Here is an 18,827-nt window from a genome sequence, read left to right on the forward strand (position 1 = left end):
AAATGTGGACATATTTTAAGGGAGATCCAGCACAGCTACTGTAATTAAAATAAAAATAGAACTGTAAAGGTGGCAAAATGACAGAGTTCAGTGCAAAAATGTAATTACTTTTTTTTTTTTCCTGCAGAAAAGAGGCTCCTGACATTCCCTATAATTTAAATGTGACTGACAGTAGGAATAAGACAAACACAGTCAATTATGTCCCTGATACTTTATCAAATCTGTATGGTTGGATGGCTCTTCTCTTGGATAAAGAGACTTACACGTTGACATTTGACAACCCTTTGGTCAGCAAACAGCTCCAGGTAACACGGGAAGGTTTTATAATTTCAAAATTATATCTGGAAGAGATAATCACACTTTCATCTCTTTAAATGAACAGAGAGAATAAAAAATGGAGTTAAGTGCACTGAGAAAGTCTCTCTGAATTTATAGGCTTAGATAAGATGACTGATAAGCTCTCTCTTACCTCTTAGATAAGCTCTCAGTAGTCACCTGGAGCACGAAGGTCGTGGAATCCTGGAATGGCTTGGGTTGGAAAGGACCCTAAAGCTCCTCCAGTTCCAACCCCTGCCATAGGCAGGGGCACCTTCCACTAGACCAGGTTGCTCCAAGTCCCATCCCACCTGGCCTTGGACACTTGATGATTTTGGATATCTTAGGTGAAAGTTTAGTGTGGTGCGTAGGAAGCAACAGGATTTTTAATGTCTTAAGTCATGTTGAAGCACAGTTTTCAGAAGGCGTTGTTCATCCTCACCTTTCAAAGGTGATGAGGGGAGTTGATTTTTTCTGCTTTACCATCACCTCCTGCTCAGTTTTACATCTTTTTCCATGTTTTCAACACATGTTGCCTGTGAGGAGCACCATCCTCTTTACCTCGTTATGTTGCACTCCACGGAGCTATACAGGCTCAGACATGGTTTTTTGGTTCCTTCTTTTCCAGTACTCAGTGACGTTTAGCAACTTCAAGGCTGGGAATTACCTGCTGGTGGAACACAAGGATCTTCCTGCCCATCTTGAGGCTGTGGTGTCCTGTGGGACAAGGAGGGGACAGCAACTCCCATCGCTACCTTCATATGGGCACCACAGGAGCTGTGATTGGCATCTTGACAGCAAACTGGGGAAGTTCACCTATTTGGGTAAGTGCAATTTGGGGGTTGCAATCTACATTTGTGATGAAGGATGGTGACAGAGCTGAGGTCTTTTTAATTTAAACCCCAAATCTACTCAAGGCCAACTTTCAACAGCCCTTCAATGAGTGAGAAGTCCTTCAAAATGTCAATCAAATAGGTAAGTGCACATCAGGTCCATCCCTAACTGATCTATCTGATGCCTGACCTAGGAACAAAAGGAATGTACCATAAATAGTAGGTCAGGTGACATTAGTTGTATTTGAATTGTCTTTTTTTTTTTGGAGTGGTCCTGGCATTAAATTCCACTAATGACCTCTGTTGTCATCTAGTCCTATATCACAGGTATCATGAATAAGTCATGGTCATCTTGCTAGGCTTAGCCTACTGAAGGCAATAAGATTACTGGGAGAGAATTTTTCCTGGATTTGGGAACTTCCAAACACATCTTAGACCTTTGCCTATGTGACTTTGTACATGAGATCATGGAGTGTGCTATTTTTTTTTTTTTTTAGGAAATTGGCATTTTCCAGAATTCCCATTCTTAAGCAAATGATTTTATAAATGTCTATGTTCTATATGTCAAAAGCAAGGTCATGATTGTTGCCTCTATTAATAGCAGCAGAACTAGGAAACACAAATATATCGGTGCCTTTGAGAAGATTAACTTTTCCTTCATGACTCATACCAGGAAAGATGATGATTTTCATTACAACAGATTATTTTTCACTCTTCCGTTCCATTAAATTTAATGAATTTCCCTTGATTTTGCACTACTGAGATGGCATGCAAATAGCTTTCTCATGTAGGATGCCTTTAGAACAATCATTGTGACAGTGGAGAGGAAAACAGGCCTGGAATGAGGACAAGCAATCCACTGAGCTTGGTCTGGCAACAGTGAAAATCAACCAGTGTGGAAAATCACGTTTGTGGAGAGGTGGGGAAGCCTAAACCTTAACCTCAGTCTGAGGATTACAGGTGCTGTGTCCACCTCTGGTTCTTCAGCAAGTGTCACAGCATAGCTTGTGTTTAACATTTTAGCTCTAAAAATGGGCTGGATGTACAAGGGCTTCAAATTATAAAAGATCCCTGGGCTTGCTAAATCCCAAACTGTACTGGTCACCATCTAGGAGTCTGCCTGTCTAGGCCAAGGCTGTGCCAGGAATTTGGCCAGCATTATAACCATGCAGATTATTGGGGTCCTGGTCTTAGTTCTGTGTCCTGGCTCTGTTTAGATACAGCTCAGGTGTTGATTGGCTACTATAAATTCAGCTGTTGTGTCTAAGCCTTGCTAGAGATCAGGTCAAGTATTTGCTGAAAGAAGAAAAATATTTTATTATTTCTGTTTACTAACAGCATAAATTTGTTCGTTCAAATATAAAAGATGACTGCATTTCAGTTTGCATGTTCTGAATTGCACTGTCAGAGCAGCATGGGAAAGCTCAGAGGAAGACATCTGTAGCTTGGTCTCTGCTGTTGAAAACAGAGGAGATGACAGTCTTGGGAAGATTGGGACAAAAGTGATCTGCCTGGCATATGTCACTCTTGCATCACAGATATTTTCTTTTCCTTCTCTTGCCTTATTTTCATCTCGATTTTTGTTAAATGAAGAGCTTGTTGTGGTCCTTCATTATAATAGAAAGAGAAACAACCATCCAAAGTACATGAGGAGAAATTTATGAAAACACCTAACATGTGTAATTCATACTGTGAACATTTTCTGTGAGGACGTTTTTAGGAGTGAGGTCAATAATTCAGTGTCAGGTACCTAAAATCTGTGCTGCCAGTGTAGGGTAAAAGTTTGAAACAAAGCAAGCAGATTCCTGGCCCTGGTGTGGGATTTAATTTCTGTCCTTTTCTCCACTGTGCAGGCTGAGAGGGTGAGGATAATTAGCCAGCAGAGCAGATTCATGGCATGTGGTGGACTTTCCATCACTCAGAGTCCTTAGAAGATGCTTCTCAGGGAAATGTGCTCCAGCTCTGCGAGAAGCTATTAGAAACCTCATGAGGTGAAATTCATGCTCCGGAGGAGGTCAGGGAAAGCTGCCACAATAGTCCCTTCTGGCCTTAAAACCCCACCAGTCCACCCACCTGGAGAGGACAAGGCTGGAAGATCTGGCCTTCAGAACATCTTCCCGCCTAACTCTGCAAGTCGGCTCTTTTAGAATTTTTATTATTTTTAAAATATTTTATTTACATTTAACTCTATGAAATAATTAGCCAACTAATTAATCCCGTTTACAAGCTTTGTGGGATTCTTCAGCTGTCAGTCATGCCCGAGCCCGGGGCCGGCGCTGAGCCTGAGCTCCCTCCTTCATCAGTCCTGGTCTCCATGGCTACAGGCTGCATCTGCTGACACCCCACTCTCTATTTACTGCTTAATTAAGAATTTCACGCTCAGCCCTTATCTGCTGCTAAGAACAAGAACACACTGTTAAGAAACTCCAAATTTAGGCTGCTGCACAAGGAAAGCCTTTCTTGTTGTCCTGACTGCGTGGAGCCTCTTTAACTCCCCTCTTGGCAACCGCGCTGCCACCCTTCAATCAAAAATCATTAAATGGGGCAGAGATAATGAGCATGTAGCATATCAAAAGGAGGATGTTTGCTCGGGCTAAGGAGGAAAAGCTGTAAGGACCCATGAGCAGCCGCCACTTCAAAGGGAGTAGGGGCCGATAAAGAGTCATTTGTTCCTGTTTGACTTATGTAAAAGGTCTGGTATGTTGCAGCCCCGTCTAGCAGACGCGGGTCCCCCCTCTCCGGGCTCGTGTGTCAGCGCCCGGGCAGCTGGGCGCAAACAGCATCAGCCCGAGCATAAAATCAGAGCATAAAATCACTCGACTCCATGGCCACAATAGGCACTTGTAGGGGGTGGCGGAGGGAGGGCCGGGGGACAATGGCAGGACAATTATTGCAGCTGCTCGGGAGGGCCATAATTCTTCCTGCCCCAAGTCGGGGCGCAGGGGAGAGCTCCGGCGTATTAGTCATCCTCCAACTTTTTGGAAGCGCTTCGGTGGGGTTTCGACAGCTGCTGGTGTACCACCTCCTCGCAATAATTGTACATTCTGGCAGGGGTCAACTCACTTTTGACCCTCTGCTTTTGTGCCCCTCGGAAAGCCTTTTAGGGCAAACTGCGGGGAAGTGGCAGGGGTGCGTTATTCCCAAAATCGACGTCGGTAAATACGGATCAGATGCCAGCTCATTAATGGGCAGGCTCCTGAATTCACACAGCCTTTTGCTCGGGCCTGCATGGGGGAGAAAATGGGGAAAAGGGGAAGGAAAACCCCGTGACAGAGAAGATATTGTTATTCAAACGAAGCCAAATGAAGCCACCTTGGCCAGAAGTTTGCATTGGGCTCGGATGCCCTCTTCCATCTGAAATTGCCTGATGTCACGCAAGTGTTTGTTTATCTTTGGGGGAGAAAAAAAATGGTCTAACACAAAAGGCAAGAAAATGGACCGTATGGAGGGGATTAACGGAGTTAAGTTGCACTGATGGTTGGAGGCTTGTAAATTAGGCTGGGGAGAAGGAGAATGCTGGGGGTGCTGAATGGGGAGAAATAATTGTAATAGAGAATATTTCTGTTATATGGGCAATGATCCTATTAACAGAGATAGTCACTGCTACCTACATACATGAAACTCTGTTAACCAGCCTCTAAGCCACTTTAAAAATCACCTTTTCAGACCATTTTAAAGGAATCTGTATCGAAGGATAGGTAATCCCATGTTCCCTCTGGATTCTGGGTGAAGGGGAGTCTTGGTGAGCTTGAAGCATCCCATGCCAGTCATTTCTGCATCCCCAGCTTTGCTTTGACATGATTCATAGCATCACCCCGATTTTCTCTGAGGCACCCTATGTGCTGAGAGCAGTGATCCTCAAAGGTCACTGTGGGCCTGCAACTGTGGTGTGACTCTGAAACACCCATGGGCTGTGGCTCAACCACATTTCACATGATATGACCATGCTGAATCAAAAAAAAAGAGAACACTCATTGTAACAAGGATGGTGGAAAGGAACATCCCACTGGGACATCTGGGATATTTTTTAGGAGAAATATCCTTTGTAAACTGCAATAATAACATTATGAGCTTTTTAAGTCTGTTACAATTTTCAGCATATGGTGCCACAGCGTGGTACTGCTCCTTGGTTAAGGTCTCTGGGCAATACTGGAACTGGCTACAAACTAGAGAGATGTTGTTTCCTTTTAGTTCACTTTTGAAATGTTTAAACAGCTTTCTTTTGGAATGAAACAAAGTGTTGGCTTCCTTCAGCTCCAGATTTCTCTTGGCTTTTTTTTTTTTTTTTTTTTTTTTTCCCTAATATTGACATGCTGGACAGAAACATTATTGAAAACATCACTGAAAGCATTATCAAACTTTTTATTTATCCCAAATACATTTTTCAGTAGACACAACTTTTATGGAGATGGGTCATCCTGCTGACTTTGCTCAGGCTGCTCATGTGTGAGTTGTTAAGAGGGCCTGAGGCTCAACCTCACATTACTGCTGTGTCAGAAGCAGGTTTACAATTTCCATAGTTCTTAAAAATATAATTTGATTATACTTAGTGTCTTTTCTAGATTCCTAAAGAATGATCTCACTTCCATTAGGCTCTGTGGGTTTCTGTAATTGCTTTGTATAGGAGGAAAAACACTCTTAAGGATGTTTGTTTCTAATATTAAAGTACAGAAAATAAATAAACACAGATATTTTCTGCAGCCTTATTGCTTGGGGGTAAAGGAGAATCCTGGGTGAAAGACAAAAAGAATGGAGTTAATTCTTTACAGAGGACTGATTGTACAGGGATGAGTCTTTTCTTCCAGCCAGATAAAACTCACCCACATCAGTTGTTTCAGAGAGTTGACCAGATGTGGGCTGCTCAGTGACTTCTATGAAATGAAAGTTCTTTGCAAAAAGGTGCCCCTTGTAATCACAGAATCATAAAATGATTTAAGTTGAAAAAGACCTTCAAGGTCACCAGGTCCAACCTGTGACCCATCCCCACCATCTCACCCAGATCAGAGCACTGAGAGCCACATCCAGTAATTTTTTTAACAATTCCAGGCCTGGTGACTCCACCAGCTTCCTGGGCAGTCTGTAACAATGCTTAACCACCCTTTCCAAAAAGAAATTCCTCCTGATTTCCAACCTGAACCTCTCCTGGTGCAGCTTAGGGCCATTTCCTCTTGTCCTGTTGCTAGTTACCTGGGAGAAGAGACCAACACCCACATGGCTGTGACCTCACCCTGGGAATGGCAGGGAGCAGTAGGACCCTCCCTGGGACTCTTTTTCTCCAGGCTGACACTGCCTACCCCGTTCCCTCAGTTGCTCGATTTTTGTAACAGGCACAAAGGGACAAAACAACCTTCTCCTGCTGGGTGAGCTCCTGTCCTTCTGGCGTGGAAGCAGAGAAACCAGAGTGCAGCAGTTGCAGAAATAAGATGATGAAATGCCCTTATAGTCCTGTCAGGGTTGATTTTTTTGATTATGTTATATCTGCTGGAGGAATTTCACACAAATGCCAGTCTGCTGTAAGCAAGAATCTGTGTCCATCAACCCAAAGACATATATACATGTATATATGTGTGTGTGTATGTATATTTATCTATATAAATAAAAATGAAATTGTATCTATCTATTTATATGTATATAAAATGGATTTTTACACCCCTTCTCCCTATTCATTGTCCTCATTATATCATACTTCTGGGTATCTCCTGCAGAAAATTCCTTACAGGGGATGACAAAACACCCTCTCCCAGGTTCTCCAGTTTCTAGAGGTGTGTCTCACTGTGTTGTTGATTGTGCTGTCTAAAAAGTTTTGATTTCCTGGTGATGGATGTTAGCCCAATTGATGTTAAATAGCATGGAGCTGCTTGTTATTTGTAAGTCGGGCTATTGGAGCCATTTATCCTAGTTTCAGCCCTTCCTAATATCCACAGGCAAAATTCCGAGTCACTGCAAAGCTGATAAAAGACTGAGTTGCTCCTCCTTCATGTTCACTCAAGGAGCCCTGAACCAGGAAAAGTTACCAGCAGTATCATCCAGAAGGCCTATATTTATGATTCACAGCCCAAACATCCAGGAGGAGCTGTAATAAGGCAGAAAATTGATGAGGCTTATAAAGGTTTTATACAACTAAACCCTGGAGCCTTATAACTACATTTTGCCAAGAGTCACCTTAATTCAATGTTTACTAATGATGTCCTTCATCTGTAGTGCCTGTATCTCTTCCTGTCCTGCAAAACCCAGTGACAACGTACTCAGCAGCAAAACAAAACCACCAGCAGGACTATGGCACTGTAGCCTTGATTAATCCCAAGGCCTTTACCTTTCTTGATCAGTTTTTAGGAGTATTTGTGGGAAAAGGCAACAAAACACTGCTGATTCACAACCATTGCACTTTACACCCCATCAAAATAAATAATTGTACAAGTTACAAGGATGTGGAGAGTTCTGGGGAGAATTCTGTCCCTGATTCTTATGCTCATGTCAAGGGTATAAATAACTTATAATGGTTTGAATTTTCATGCTCTCTGGTGGGATGACACCTCAAATAGGAGAAATTTTTCTTATTGCCCTGAGTCTGGACAGGGCAGTGCTAAAACTCTGTACTGAATTAAGTCTTAATGGTTCCTTTCTTCACCATATAATGGGATTGAACCCCATTATGAGGTCTATGCACCATATTGATCAAGTTTTATGTCCCCTCAGGATTTAATTAGAACAGCTTTTCTCTAAAAAATACAAACATCCTTAATTAGATGATTTCACTCTAATGCCTGCAAAAGTAAGCAAAAAAAAAAAAAACCCAAACCCTAACAAACCTCTCAAAATATATTTAAGTGAAAAAGGATAGTATCAGGGCTTGGTTGTCTTGTTTTTCCTAAGCCTTGGCAGCTGTTTTGCCCTGTATGAGAAGGAAAAACACCATAACCATAAAAGTACACACAGATGTATTGTCTGAAAGCCACAAGAGCTGTGTCAGAGGCTTTAAATAAGCAGTTTCATGTCATTTTTTCCCCCTCAAATGTTCACCTTGTGGCCACTCAAGGCATGCTGCTGTTCAGTGTGAGCTCTGTGTGATGGTTTGGGGCAGATTGACTTGACTGATACATGGATCAGATCCCAGCTACCATTGGGAGAGAAGGTGTCACTGAAGAACAGGGCTGAGGCACCTGATTACTAATTAATCAGACACGAGAAAAACCTCATGGAATCAGTTTCTATTTAATTATGGAAGCCTCATTTGGCATAGGAGCATATGCTGCTAACTCAATCGAGTGCTTTCAACTGACATCAAATAGTAATTATCAGAAAGAATCAAGTTTTTTGATTATTCATACTAATTTATTGAACACTTAAAATTAATGAACCTCAGTTATTTTAAATTTGCTCAGTTGCACTGGGAGAAAAGGAGGGAGGTGGGGAAGGATGGGTTTCGCAATTTAAAAGTACAGAGACTTGTTTAAAGATAAAATAAGTAAATTACAATATGGCATGAATTCCCATCGGTGGGTTGATGCACACAGAGGAAAGTTCCAGGCATGTTCTGGAACTGAGGAAAGTTCTGACAATGGCTTCATTGATACAATTCTTCTACTCCCCCAAAAAAATTCTTCCAACAACACTTTAGGGTCACCATAAGGGGCTGGGCAGAGGACAGGAGATTTATTTGTTTGTCAGAGTGTTTCTATTTTAACCTATAGTTGTTCCAGTCTGGTGACTGAAAGGAAGTGCCTTTATATGCCACTGGAGATGAAGAGGAGGTGGGATTTTAGCTGGGTCTGAAGCAGCTTTCTCCTGCTCCTCTTTGATTTGCATTATTGTGGCCCTTCTCCTGCTGACAATACACGGGCACAAAGGTTACCACTGTGATAATTGCTGCTGACCTCTTTTCACAGCACAGAACACAGGGTCCCTGTCTCCAGTCTATAAAGTCTGACTAATTAAAGCATCCCTTTCAGATACCAGATTTTTTTTTGGGGGGAAAAAAAAGAAATCAAAACCGAAGTACAAAACAAAAGCTGTATTTCGCTGTTTGAGCCAGTTAATACATTATGCATTCAATGGTGTGATATTGCTTGTGTGAGTGGAACTGCTGTGGATTTATAGTGGGATAAATGAGATTTGAGTTCCAGCCTAGAATTTCTGATTGTTGAATGTTTTCTTTTTAGCTGTTTCTAATGAGTTGTCTTGAGACCTTCCGTATCTGTAAATTGTGTTTGTTTAATCCTCTCTCAAAGCACAAAATAACAGGACAAAAAAATGCTTAGAAAACATGTATAGTTGTTCTTAAAGAAAATGTTTTTGTAAAAAATGTATGTTGTTAGGAATTCATGTGTGGAAATTTATTTACTAGTTTTTATGGTGTTAATTTGAAAGGCCTTGTTGTAACTCCCTAAAATTCTTTGTGTTCAGTCACAGGAGCTGACATAATTCAAGTCACACTGAAAGAGAAGGAAAGAGAGGCTTTACCTACCCCAGGTATGTGACAGTGTGTCAGAAAACCTTGGTCTGGGAGTCACACAATTTCTTTTTCATGTTTTTTTTCAGGAGTAAATTGCTATTTTTCACCTCAGTATTTTGCACATCTATCAAGCCAACAGAGACTCTTGGTGTTCATTTAGGTGTTTCATTGAGCCCTATGTACCATTGCTCAAGATAAGTGTTTGGTTCCACAGTATAAAACACTATAAACCTTTGGTGGGAAATTCAACAGCAGATCAGAAAGGTCATGGAGAATGTAAAACTGCAGAGTATTTTAGTGCTCCATAGTCGGATATTACTGCTCAGTTTCATGTTGAATCAGACAGAAAAATATACCAGAGACAAGGGAGACGTCTAAATTTTGATATTTTTGGATATCAACTGCCTTGCTATGCTGTGTATTAACAATAATCACGTATGTGGAAAAAGAGTTTAGGGACATTTTGGTTTCTCCAAGAACAAAAAAGTGATTGGAGAGACAGACTCAGACTTAAGGAACTCGACATGAGTTTAATTTCTGTGCTGACAACAGAGGTTTTTTGTATACCACAACATTACTGAGCTGGGTCTAGCCCCCAAAACCTAGGCATGTGCTTGCTCCCATATTTTCAATCCCCAGAGAAGCTTTCCTCAATTAAAAAATTCCAGAATTCCCTTTACAGTGGAAGGACAGAAGTAGGTGCTTGCAGAGGCCTCCAGAGGGAGGCCCTGCCTGCATTAGTCTAGGATTTACTAAACTTAATGTGCAGGATTTCCCCTTGAAGGCTTCCCTTCTTCTCCTGTGGCAGAACAAATTTAGGGACAATTAATTAATGGAGCCTGGCTCGTTAGCTCTCTAAAATACAAATGTAAGCCAAGCACCTGCATTTTGTGAACTTACTTTCTCCCAATATTTTCCTCAGGCTCAGGAGTTTTCTTTTGGATTGAGTAGAAAAAAAACTTTGGGGGAAAGAGCAAGAGTTTCCATGTCAAGCTGCTTTTCCATGACAGGTCTCGGTCACCCCTTGAAACAGGAAGACTCCTGCTTTTCTGGGTGTTAACAAGCTTGTAAGAGTTGATCATTAATTATTTAAAATTTTTCATACTTTGGGAAAGTATGGAATTTCCTATGCCCTGGGAATTCAATCAAGCAGTTTTCTTTAAGCATGGAAAATAACAAAGTGCAGTTACTGCTGCTTCATCAGCAACAAAAGGAGGATGTTAACATCACAGATTCTTGACTATCAAAGAAATGGTAATTCTTCCAGCTATAGAAAATGATAATTTTGTATTTATATATCCTGTTTTGTAGTTCCTTCTGGTGCTGTCTTGAAATGGTCACACCCAGAGGCGTGGAATGGTGTGGGAAAAGGCTGGGGTGGATCCAAGGGCAGCATCCCAGGCCCTGGGGAAGACGTCATCATCCTGCCAAGTACGTGAGGAGGGAAAGGTGCCTAATTCCTGAGGAGGTGCTGGGTTCTGCCTACACTGGGATTTATATCTGTGTTCCAGTATGGGCTCCTTGGCCCTGGTGGCCATTCCAGTATGTGCAGGACCCCACATTTGTTCCTTGTCACCAAGACTGCAATACAAAAATGTAGTTGTTGGAAGAGAATGATAATTCTTTTCCATTTTCACATACACACAACAAAAGCACTTTTATTGACTCTCAAGCTGAAGTAGGTACAGGGCCCTTAATTCAGAAGAGAATTTGTAAGACCCAGAACCACAGCTCACCAGGAGATCATCTCTTGACCCATCTCTCTCTGTGTTTTGAGCAAGGATCATATTTTACATTTCTGCAATTGCATCACCTTCCATTTTATTTTCCCGTTGTAATTTCCAGCTGTCAATGGTAGTCTCTCAAACCATTTGCTGTGGATGCCTCCTAGACATTTTAGCTTAGGCCTGTATTTCAACTTGGATTTCAGCTTTAGTTATGTTTCCTGCTCATCTTACAACATTACTGCATGAAAAGTGGATTTTGGTAAATACACTAGGGAATTTGCAATAAAATCTGGAGAAAAAGCTTGTGATAACCATTTTATACAAGAGCTGACCCTGCTTTGCCCAGAAAGTTGGACTACATGAGGTCCTGAGGTCCTTTCCAGATATAATTATTGAAAGATCCAACTGACATTGTTTGATATGTACCTGAAATATTCTAGAACCTGATGCTCTCTTTTTCTCACTTGTTTGAAACCAATTAAGTCTCTCCACCTACCACAGCCCCACTTCTGGAAATGTGGATAACACTGCTTCATGTCTATTCCTCTCTCACATGGTTTTGATTTACAGCTTTTGTAAAAGGAGATGTTTGTGTTGGTATTCAGGCATGGAGGTTCGGTCATGGTTAGGGCTTCTCTGGCCCCTGTCATTAAAGATTATATACTTATATATTTATATAATTGCAGGTTACATTAAGAACTATGATCCACCTTCAACATATATATAGTTTAATCTTCGATTTTCTGATAAATATGAAAAAAACCCCCGCCCGAATGCTGTACTTTTTAAAATAGTACTTTTCTTCAGTTTTGGGGGAGGTTACATTGAGCTCAAGAGTAAATGAGGTTGGAGTTCAGGGAGAATTTGCTCATGGAAATGTGGTCAGGCACTGGAAGGGGCTGCCCAGGGAGGTTTGGAGTCCCCATCCCTGGTGGTGCCCAAGGAAGGTCTGGCTGTGGCACTCAGTGCTCTGGGCTGGGGACAAGGTGGGGATTGGTCACAGGTTGGACTCGATGGCCTTAGAGGTATTTTTCAACCTTAATGATTCTGTGATTCTGTGATAACCAATTCATCAATGTCAGTCCATGACTGCAAAAGGACCAGAACATTCCGGTTTTCACCATCATGTGTCAGATGCAGATATGAGGAGGCAGAGAGGTAAATCACAACTTACACAGAAGCAGAGGGTAACAAACGAATAAATAAATAGGTTTGGCTGAGGGTTTGGAGTTCTGCCATTTAGGTCAGATCAAGAGTGGAGGATGAAGGATGAGTTTGTGATGTGCAGTGAATAAAGTTCCTCTGTGACTCCTGCAAAGGTGAAGGGCTGGAGCAGATCCAGAGAAGGACAAAGGTGCTGGGGAGGGCTCTGGATCACACTCTGAGACACACAGTGGGATTCCTGGGGCTCTTCTGTGCAGTGCCAGCAGCTGAACTCAGTGATCCTTGTGAGTCCCTTCCAACCCAGGTTATTCCATGATTCTATGGTTCTGTAAAAATCTCTTCACTCCCATTGCCAGAGTAAATGTATGTGCTGGTTGATTTGCAGAAATTATTCTTCTCTCCAGTGCCTTTCTGGAATCCTCCTTTGATTTTATGCCAAGAACACAAACACAAACAAAGACAGGCTGTCTATCACACCATCTATTTTGTTGCATGTCTGCCTTTTCTGATCACCCTCTCTCTGTTTTATTTCTGCTCTCCCTCTTCCTTCCTGCTGGTTTGAAAGTGTTGAGACACTCACTGGTAGTGGAATCAACAGAGCACAGGGTCTGAAACTGGAGTCATGGTCCTCACCAGGGTGATAAGGGAACTGGATTTGTTGCTCAAAATAGGCAAGAGGAATTTTCTGTCCATTTCTCATGCTTTGCTTTGCTGCCACAAGTGTTTGAGTTTCCACTTTAAAGGAAATCAGCCCCTTACTTGGATCCAAAATCTAAAATGAAATCAACAACTTTAAAATGTATCTTTAATTGTAGCATTTTATGGATGTTTCTGTTCCCATTTCCACTGGCTTGTGCAGACCCTGCTAAACTCAGAATGACTCCAGATGCCTTCAAAAAAGTGAGAGTTTGTTCTTAAGAGAACAAATGTTCTACAAACCACCCAAACTTTGTGCTGCTATGCACACACAAAAAAAATTTTGTAATTCACTCATGGCAAGATGCAGCTGTGTCTTACTCTTTGCTGTCTTCTGGTTACTTAAAATTCTCTTCTGGGAGCCATCATCTAATGATTTTCACGTTGAAAGCCAAGACATGAGCCTGCTTCTGGTATGATGTGCATCACTGGTTTAGTCCTTTCAGCCCCCAAAGAACATAAAAGTTTTAGAGTCATAAAAGCAAATAATAGATGGTTAGTGCTCATTTCTAGTGTGAAGAAGCACAGGGAAAGACTTTGTCCTGACACTGTTGAAATCTTTGACTGAATGTGGATTCCTAGAGTTCACTGGAGAACTGGGGCACCGCCTAAATTTAGCTGTTGAGGGCTTCAATCTGCTTAGTTAACAAAATAAGCAGAATTGCAACATAAGGGCTACCTCATGGGCTGGTCTCAGCAAGGTTTGAAAAGGTAGAAAATGCCTCTATTAGCAAAATATACACATTAGAAACCAGATTTTTGTGTTCTTGCTTGGTGTCTGCTTGACATCCAGAGATTTGGCAAGCTTGGAAATTGGGGTTGTCTGCTAAGTTCTTTCTTTTTTTTGCCCTGTTTGATTTCACAGACTTGGTACTAGGATGACTTTCACTTGCAACAAAGGTGGGTTCCTCATGTAAAAGTGACTTTTAGCGTTGGTGTGCTGCTACAATTCCCACCAGTGTCTGTGTCCCCAGTGGATACGAGTCTCTTCCAGCCTGATGTGGAAATGCTCAGCTCAGGCTGCCACAGCTTGTGCTTTTATCCCTGGAAGTTCCTCCCCCAGAGCCACGGCCATCCCACAGGGACCTCTCACATGCATCAGGCTGCAGCAGCATCACCACCTTGGAGAACCAGCTGAAGGAGTTTAGTCATGCCACTCCAGCAGCCAGCAGGGGCATTAGCTTCCCAAAGCCCTGGGATTTTCAGGGCTTTGGTTGATGGTTTTTAGTGTGACACACTCCTGATGCAGCGTGCTCTGAGTGGAAGGAGAATGTGTTATAATTCCAAGCAAAGGAATGCTGTTTTGAAGGGTATTGATATGATATCATGTAGCCTCTGGCAATTTCTATCTTCCTTTTTTTTTTTTTTTTTCTCCTCTCCAGTGGTGGAATTCACTCTGTTCTTCATTTTCTGATTTTGATTTTCTTTGAAGTTTTTCTGTTTGAAAAGATGAATGCTGGAGTACTGTATCCCATATAATAGCTCCTCTGTTGTGCCTGATTTCCATTCAATGGCATGCTATGGTGTTTTATACAGCAGTGTGGCTGATCAAAGGCATTTTGTGTCATTGCTGGAGTAATTAGTGACTTCTCAGTATTGTACATCTGAACATGAAGACTCTGGCATACCTGTGAGCTTTTTGTCTGAAGAAAGTCTATGCACAATGAAATATTGCCCTGTTTTCTAGCTCAAACTGTGGTTTGCTGAAAGTGGTTTCTTGCCATTCCATGAATATTTTCGTGGTGGGAAAACAGCTCTAGTTTGTCTTTCTCTGAAGGTAAATCCTTTGAGCTCAGTGACCTAAAGTTTATTGTTTTAACTGCTAAGTCATATCTCCCTCTATGAGGTAAATGAGTGTATTCTGTAAGGAAGATGCCTTTGAATCTGTTTGCTTTCCTCCTCAAGTGTGGAAAGGCATTTTCCCCCTCAAAGGAGGTTCTGTTGTTTCTACAGAGCAACATTTCACCCTCTGAGGACTTCACACCCCAAGCATCACACCCCAGAGTGCTGTCCTTTTAAACTGAAGAAACTCCAAGTTTGCAGAGATATCTCTGAATGGGGGAATTTCTCACTCCTACTTTTCAAGGCTCTCACACATGATACCACAGTTGCAGAGTAGTCAGCATTTCCTTAATAAAATCTTTTTTAGAAAGATGTGCAACTCAGCAAAAAAATCTCTGTTCTAGACTGAAATGTGACATATAAATGGCATGCCTGGAAGCGCCGCTTCTTTTCCTTGTAAAAATGTTTCAGCCCTTGTTTGATGAATATACTTATGGCCTTTGTCAACTGCAGCTTTTTGCCACATTCTTGAGCTGTGATTTCACAAACCAGATTCCCCTTCTGTCTGAGAGAGACCATTTTAACAACATCTCCCCCCTTATTCTCCTCTCTGTTTCACATCCTCACATCCTGAGCTTTCCCTTCACAGCTCTGCAGGGCATGGGACTGTACCTGTCATGTAAAGAGATTATAGACAGGAGTCTCTTCATGCCGGTAAAAATATATTAATTACTAACACCATAAGATTTAAGGAAAAAAATGCTCTTGCTCCCTAGAGACTTACTTCATCTGAATGCTGTGAAAATTTTGCATGCTTGAAAGGTGTTTCAGCCCAAGGATGCAGGGAATTTGTTTTGGGATGAGGGGTTCAGATAAACCATGACTTGCTGCTGTACTTGGTGTACAACAGACATCCTGGCTTTCAGGGTGCTTATGGCCAGAGAAAAAAGGATAAAAAGACAGAGGGGAAAAGGACGAGGTGGGACAATTGATTCACTGGGATAAAGACAGGAGTATGTAAGTAGGAAACAAACAAATCTGTAAGCAAAGCCAAAACTACAGGCATGAAAACAGAACCTGAAATAAAATTTTCCTTTCCCTTGAGGTTGTGAAGCTTCAGGGTTGCAAAGACAAGTGGCAAAAAACTAGAAAATGCTACTATTAAAGACAGCCTACTAGTATTTTCTTTCACCCAGCTTCTGAGTGTACTTCATATAGGTTTTCACAGAATCTTATTGATTATGTTCCATGCAAACAGGGCTTGGAAATTTTCTTAAACCTGTGTGCTAAATAGTTTGAGCCAGTCCTGATTATATGATTTTTAGCAAGGACTTTCTCTGTGCTACCCATTGTGTTGTCATTTGTGCTCCCATCCAAAGCAATTGCCAATGTCCACAGGCAGAAGTGAAACTCCTGAGTAGCTGAACCTCTTCCTAAGACACTTCATGGTTCTTATATTCCACACAAAACCAGTTTCAAGTGTCTCATTCTCACCACTCTCAAAATTCACCAGAAAAATATGTGTGTTCCTTAATATCTCCTGTTGTCTATGCCTTGCAATAAATGTTTATGAGAACAAGGAGGGTTACAGAAAATCTCTATGTAGGGTAGGGCTGTCATTATGTTGGAGATTTTTTTTCCTGCATTCTGTTTCTATGAAATCCATTATTAGATCATATTATTGAGCCCCTTGTTAGGGAAACACCTTGCTTTTCCTTCTTCTAGGAACACCCACTGACTGAGAGATGCACCGTACTGTTACTCTTGTCAATAATGAAAGGGCATGGAAATCACAGTTTCAGAGCCTGAGCTATTTTCCAGTGCAATCAGCTGAGAAGCTCTTAGCGACATCCAAGAACATTAGATGGGCCCTGAGGGTGGAATTCACCTCTGTGCAGGGAGCTCCCTCTAAATGATCCACCATTTACGTCCTTGCTCATGTCCTACTTGGAACACTTAAGAGGCATTTTAAAGGTTCCCAGGCTACAGATTGCAGCTTTAGGAAGCAGCAGTGTTGTTGTCATTGTGCTCGACCCACAACAGTTTTGAAATGTAAAAATATCCCCCTTGCTTTCTCCTTATGGATTTGAGGGAATGGTGGTTTGCCCTGGTCATTGTGAACTGATTTTTAAAGGGGAATATGAATGCAGAATGGAGGAACTGATGGTGGACCTGGCGACGACCTCAGAGCTCTTTTTCAGCCTTGATGATTCTGTGGTTCTGTGAGCTGTGGCTCCCTGCATGCTGTGTTTGTGTAAACAAAGCTTTCCTCTCAGATGAGGGAGAGGTGAGTTTTCATAAACTAAACTTGGGAGAGCAAAGACAAGACCAAGAGAGGGAAAAGTGGTGACAGAGAGTTGGTGGAGCTAGTTCATGGTGTGTGGCTGCAGTTTGTTATCCTGATCACTGCTGTTGACAAGGTGGGGACTTGCGGGCCCTTTGCACCTCAGTGATGCTGTTAGATATTTTTCCATCTCCATCAAGCCTAGAATCCCAGAAAGGTTTGTGTTTGAAGGGACCTTAAAGCTCATCTTGTTCCAACCTCCTGCCATGGGCAGGGACAACTTCCACTATCCCAGGTTGCTCCAAGCCCTGCCATCCTGGCCGTGGACACCTCCAGGGATGAGGCATTTATCATTCTCTGCAAAAGAAATCTCTTGTCCTCTTCAATTCCATGAGGCAAAAATGGGAAAGATGGTGAGAGAATATTCACAAGGGCTGGAGTGACAGAACAAGGGCTAATGGCTTCAAACTGAAAAATAGTAGGTTTACATTAGATATTAGGAATAATTCTTCCCTGAGGGAGTGGTGAGGCCTGGCAGGGGTTGCCCAGAGAAGCTGTGACTGCATCCCTGGAAGTGTCCCAGGCCAGGCTGGACAGGGCTTGGAGAAACGTGGTCTAGTGGAAGGTGTCCCTGCCCACAGCAGGAGGCTGGAACAAGATGTTTAAAGTCCCTTTCAACCCAGGCCCTTTCCATGTTTCTATGAAAACCAACCTCAATAACACAAAGCTCAAGACAAGCTGACATTCTCCACCAGCTCCTCACACTTTTTGAGGAGTGATGTTGTCCTGATGTCATTGACCTAAAACCCCTCTGCTTTGTTTCCCAGACAGGACCATCCTGGTGGATGTGGCTCTGCCCCCTCTGAGAGGACTCTACATCCTGGGGACCCTCGAGTTCCCCAGCAACTCCAGCAATGTCCTGAGTGCAGCCTGTGTCGTGGTGCTGGGGGGTGTGCTGAGAGTGGGTGAGTGAGCAGCTGATCCTCGGGATGCCTGGGGTGTACTTCTGCTCTTGATAGGAAAAAAAAAACCTGGAGAATGACTTAGAGTGTCACCATAAACATGCTGTCCAACCTAATGCTCCTGGCAGTCTGGAAATCTGCAGTTTGGACACCCAGAATCCATGTGAAGCAGGATGATTATCCACTGGAGCTAATTACCTATTCCTTTAATAGCAATGCGTCACAAATGATGCAGTCTGCACCTCGCTCCTGGTTTCACCAGGGCAGAGATTTTATCTGATGTGTGTAAAAGTCCTCACTGCTTCCTGTGGGGTTGCTTTATGAGACACTGATTCCTCAGGGCAGGATCTGCCCTGGTGTTCAGGCAATGCCTCGTGCCTATGGGCATTAATAGGACACTTTTGGTGACACAGAAATATTTAAAGCCAATGTAAACAGAGTCATGGAGAATTCCCTGAATGCCTGAAAATTCTGCTGTGGTATGAAACAGCTGGATTCAGCACACTCATTCCTCTCATCCCTCTGTACAAATGAGCACCAGGACCGCAGGAAGGTACCACCTTGCCCCTTCTTCCAGCTGTCCCACAGTCCCCAAAGTCACCGGGGCTGTTC

The 18,827-nt window shown here is 42.4% G+C and overlaps 1 protein-coding gene across 2 annotated transcripts in view; it reads left to right on the forward strand.

The window, feature by feature from the left end:
- Nucleotides 1–18,827, forward strand: part of PKHD1 (PKHD1 ciliary IPT domain containing fibrocystin/polyductin) — a 247,190-nt gene that overhangs the window by 130,562 nt on the left and 97,801 nt on the right. For both annotated transcript variants that reach the window (XM_063423458.1, XM_063423452.1), the window contains 5 exons: nt 128–305; nt 944–1,139; nt 9,552–9,617; nt 10,912–11,031; nt 18,081–18,218. In XM_063423458.1, the coding sequence (XP_063279528.1) occupies nt 128–305; nt 944–1,139; nt 9,552–9,617; nt 10,912–11,031; nt 18,081–18,218 (698 nt within the window). The remainder of the gene's footprint in view (nt 1–127; nt 306–943; nt 1,140–9,551; nt 9,618–10,911; nt 11,032–18,080; nt 18,219–18,827) is intronic.

This window comes from Prinia subflava, chromosome 2 (genome assembly GCF_021018805.1).
Source record: "Prinia subflava isolate CZ2003 ecotype Zambia chromosome 2, Cam_Psub_1.2, whole genome shotgun sequence".
In the NCBI taxonomy this organism is placed as follows: Eukaryota; Metazoa; Chordata; class Aves; order Passeriformes; family Cisticolidae; genus Prinia; species Prinia subflava.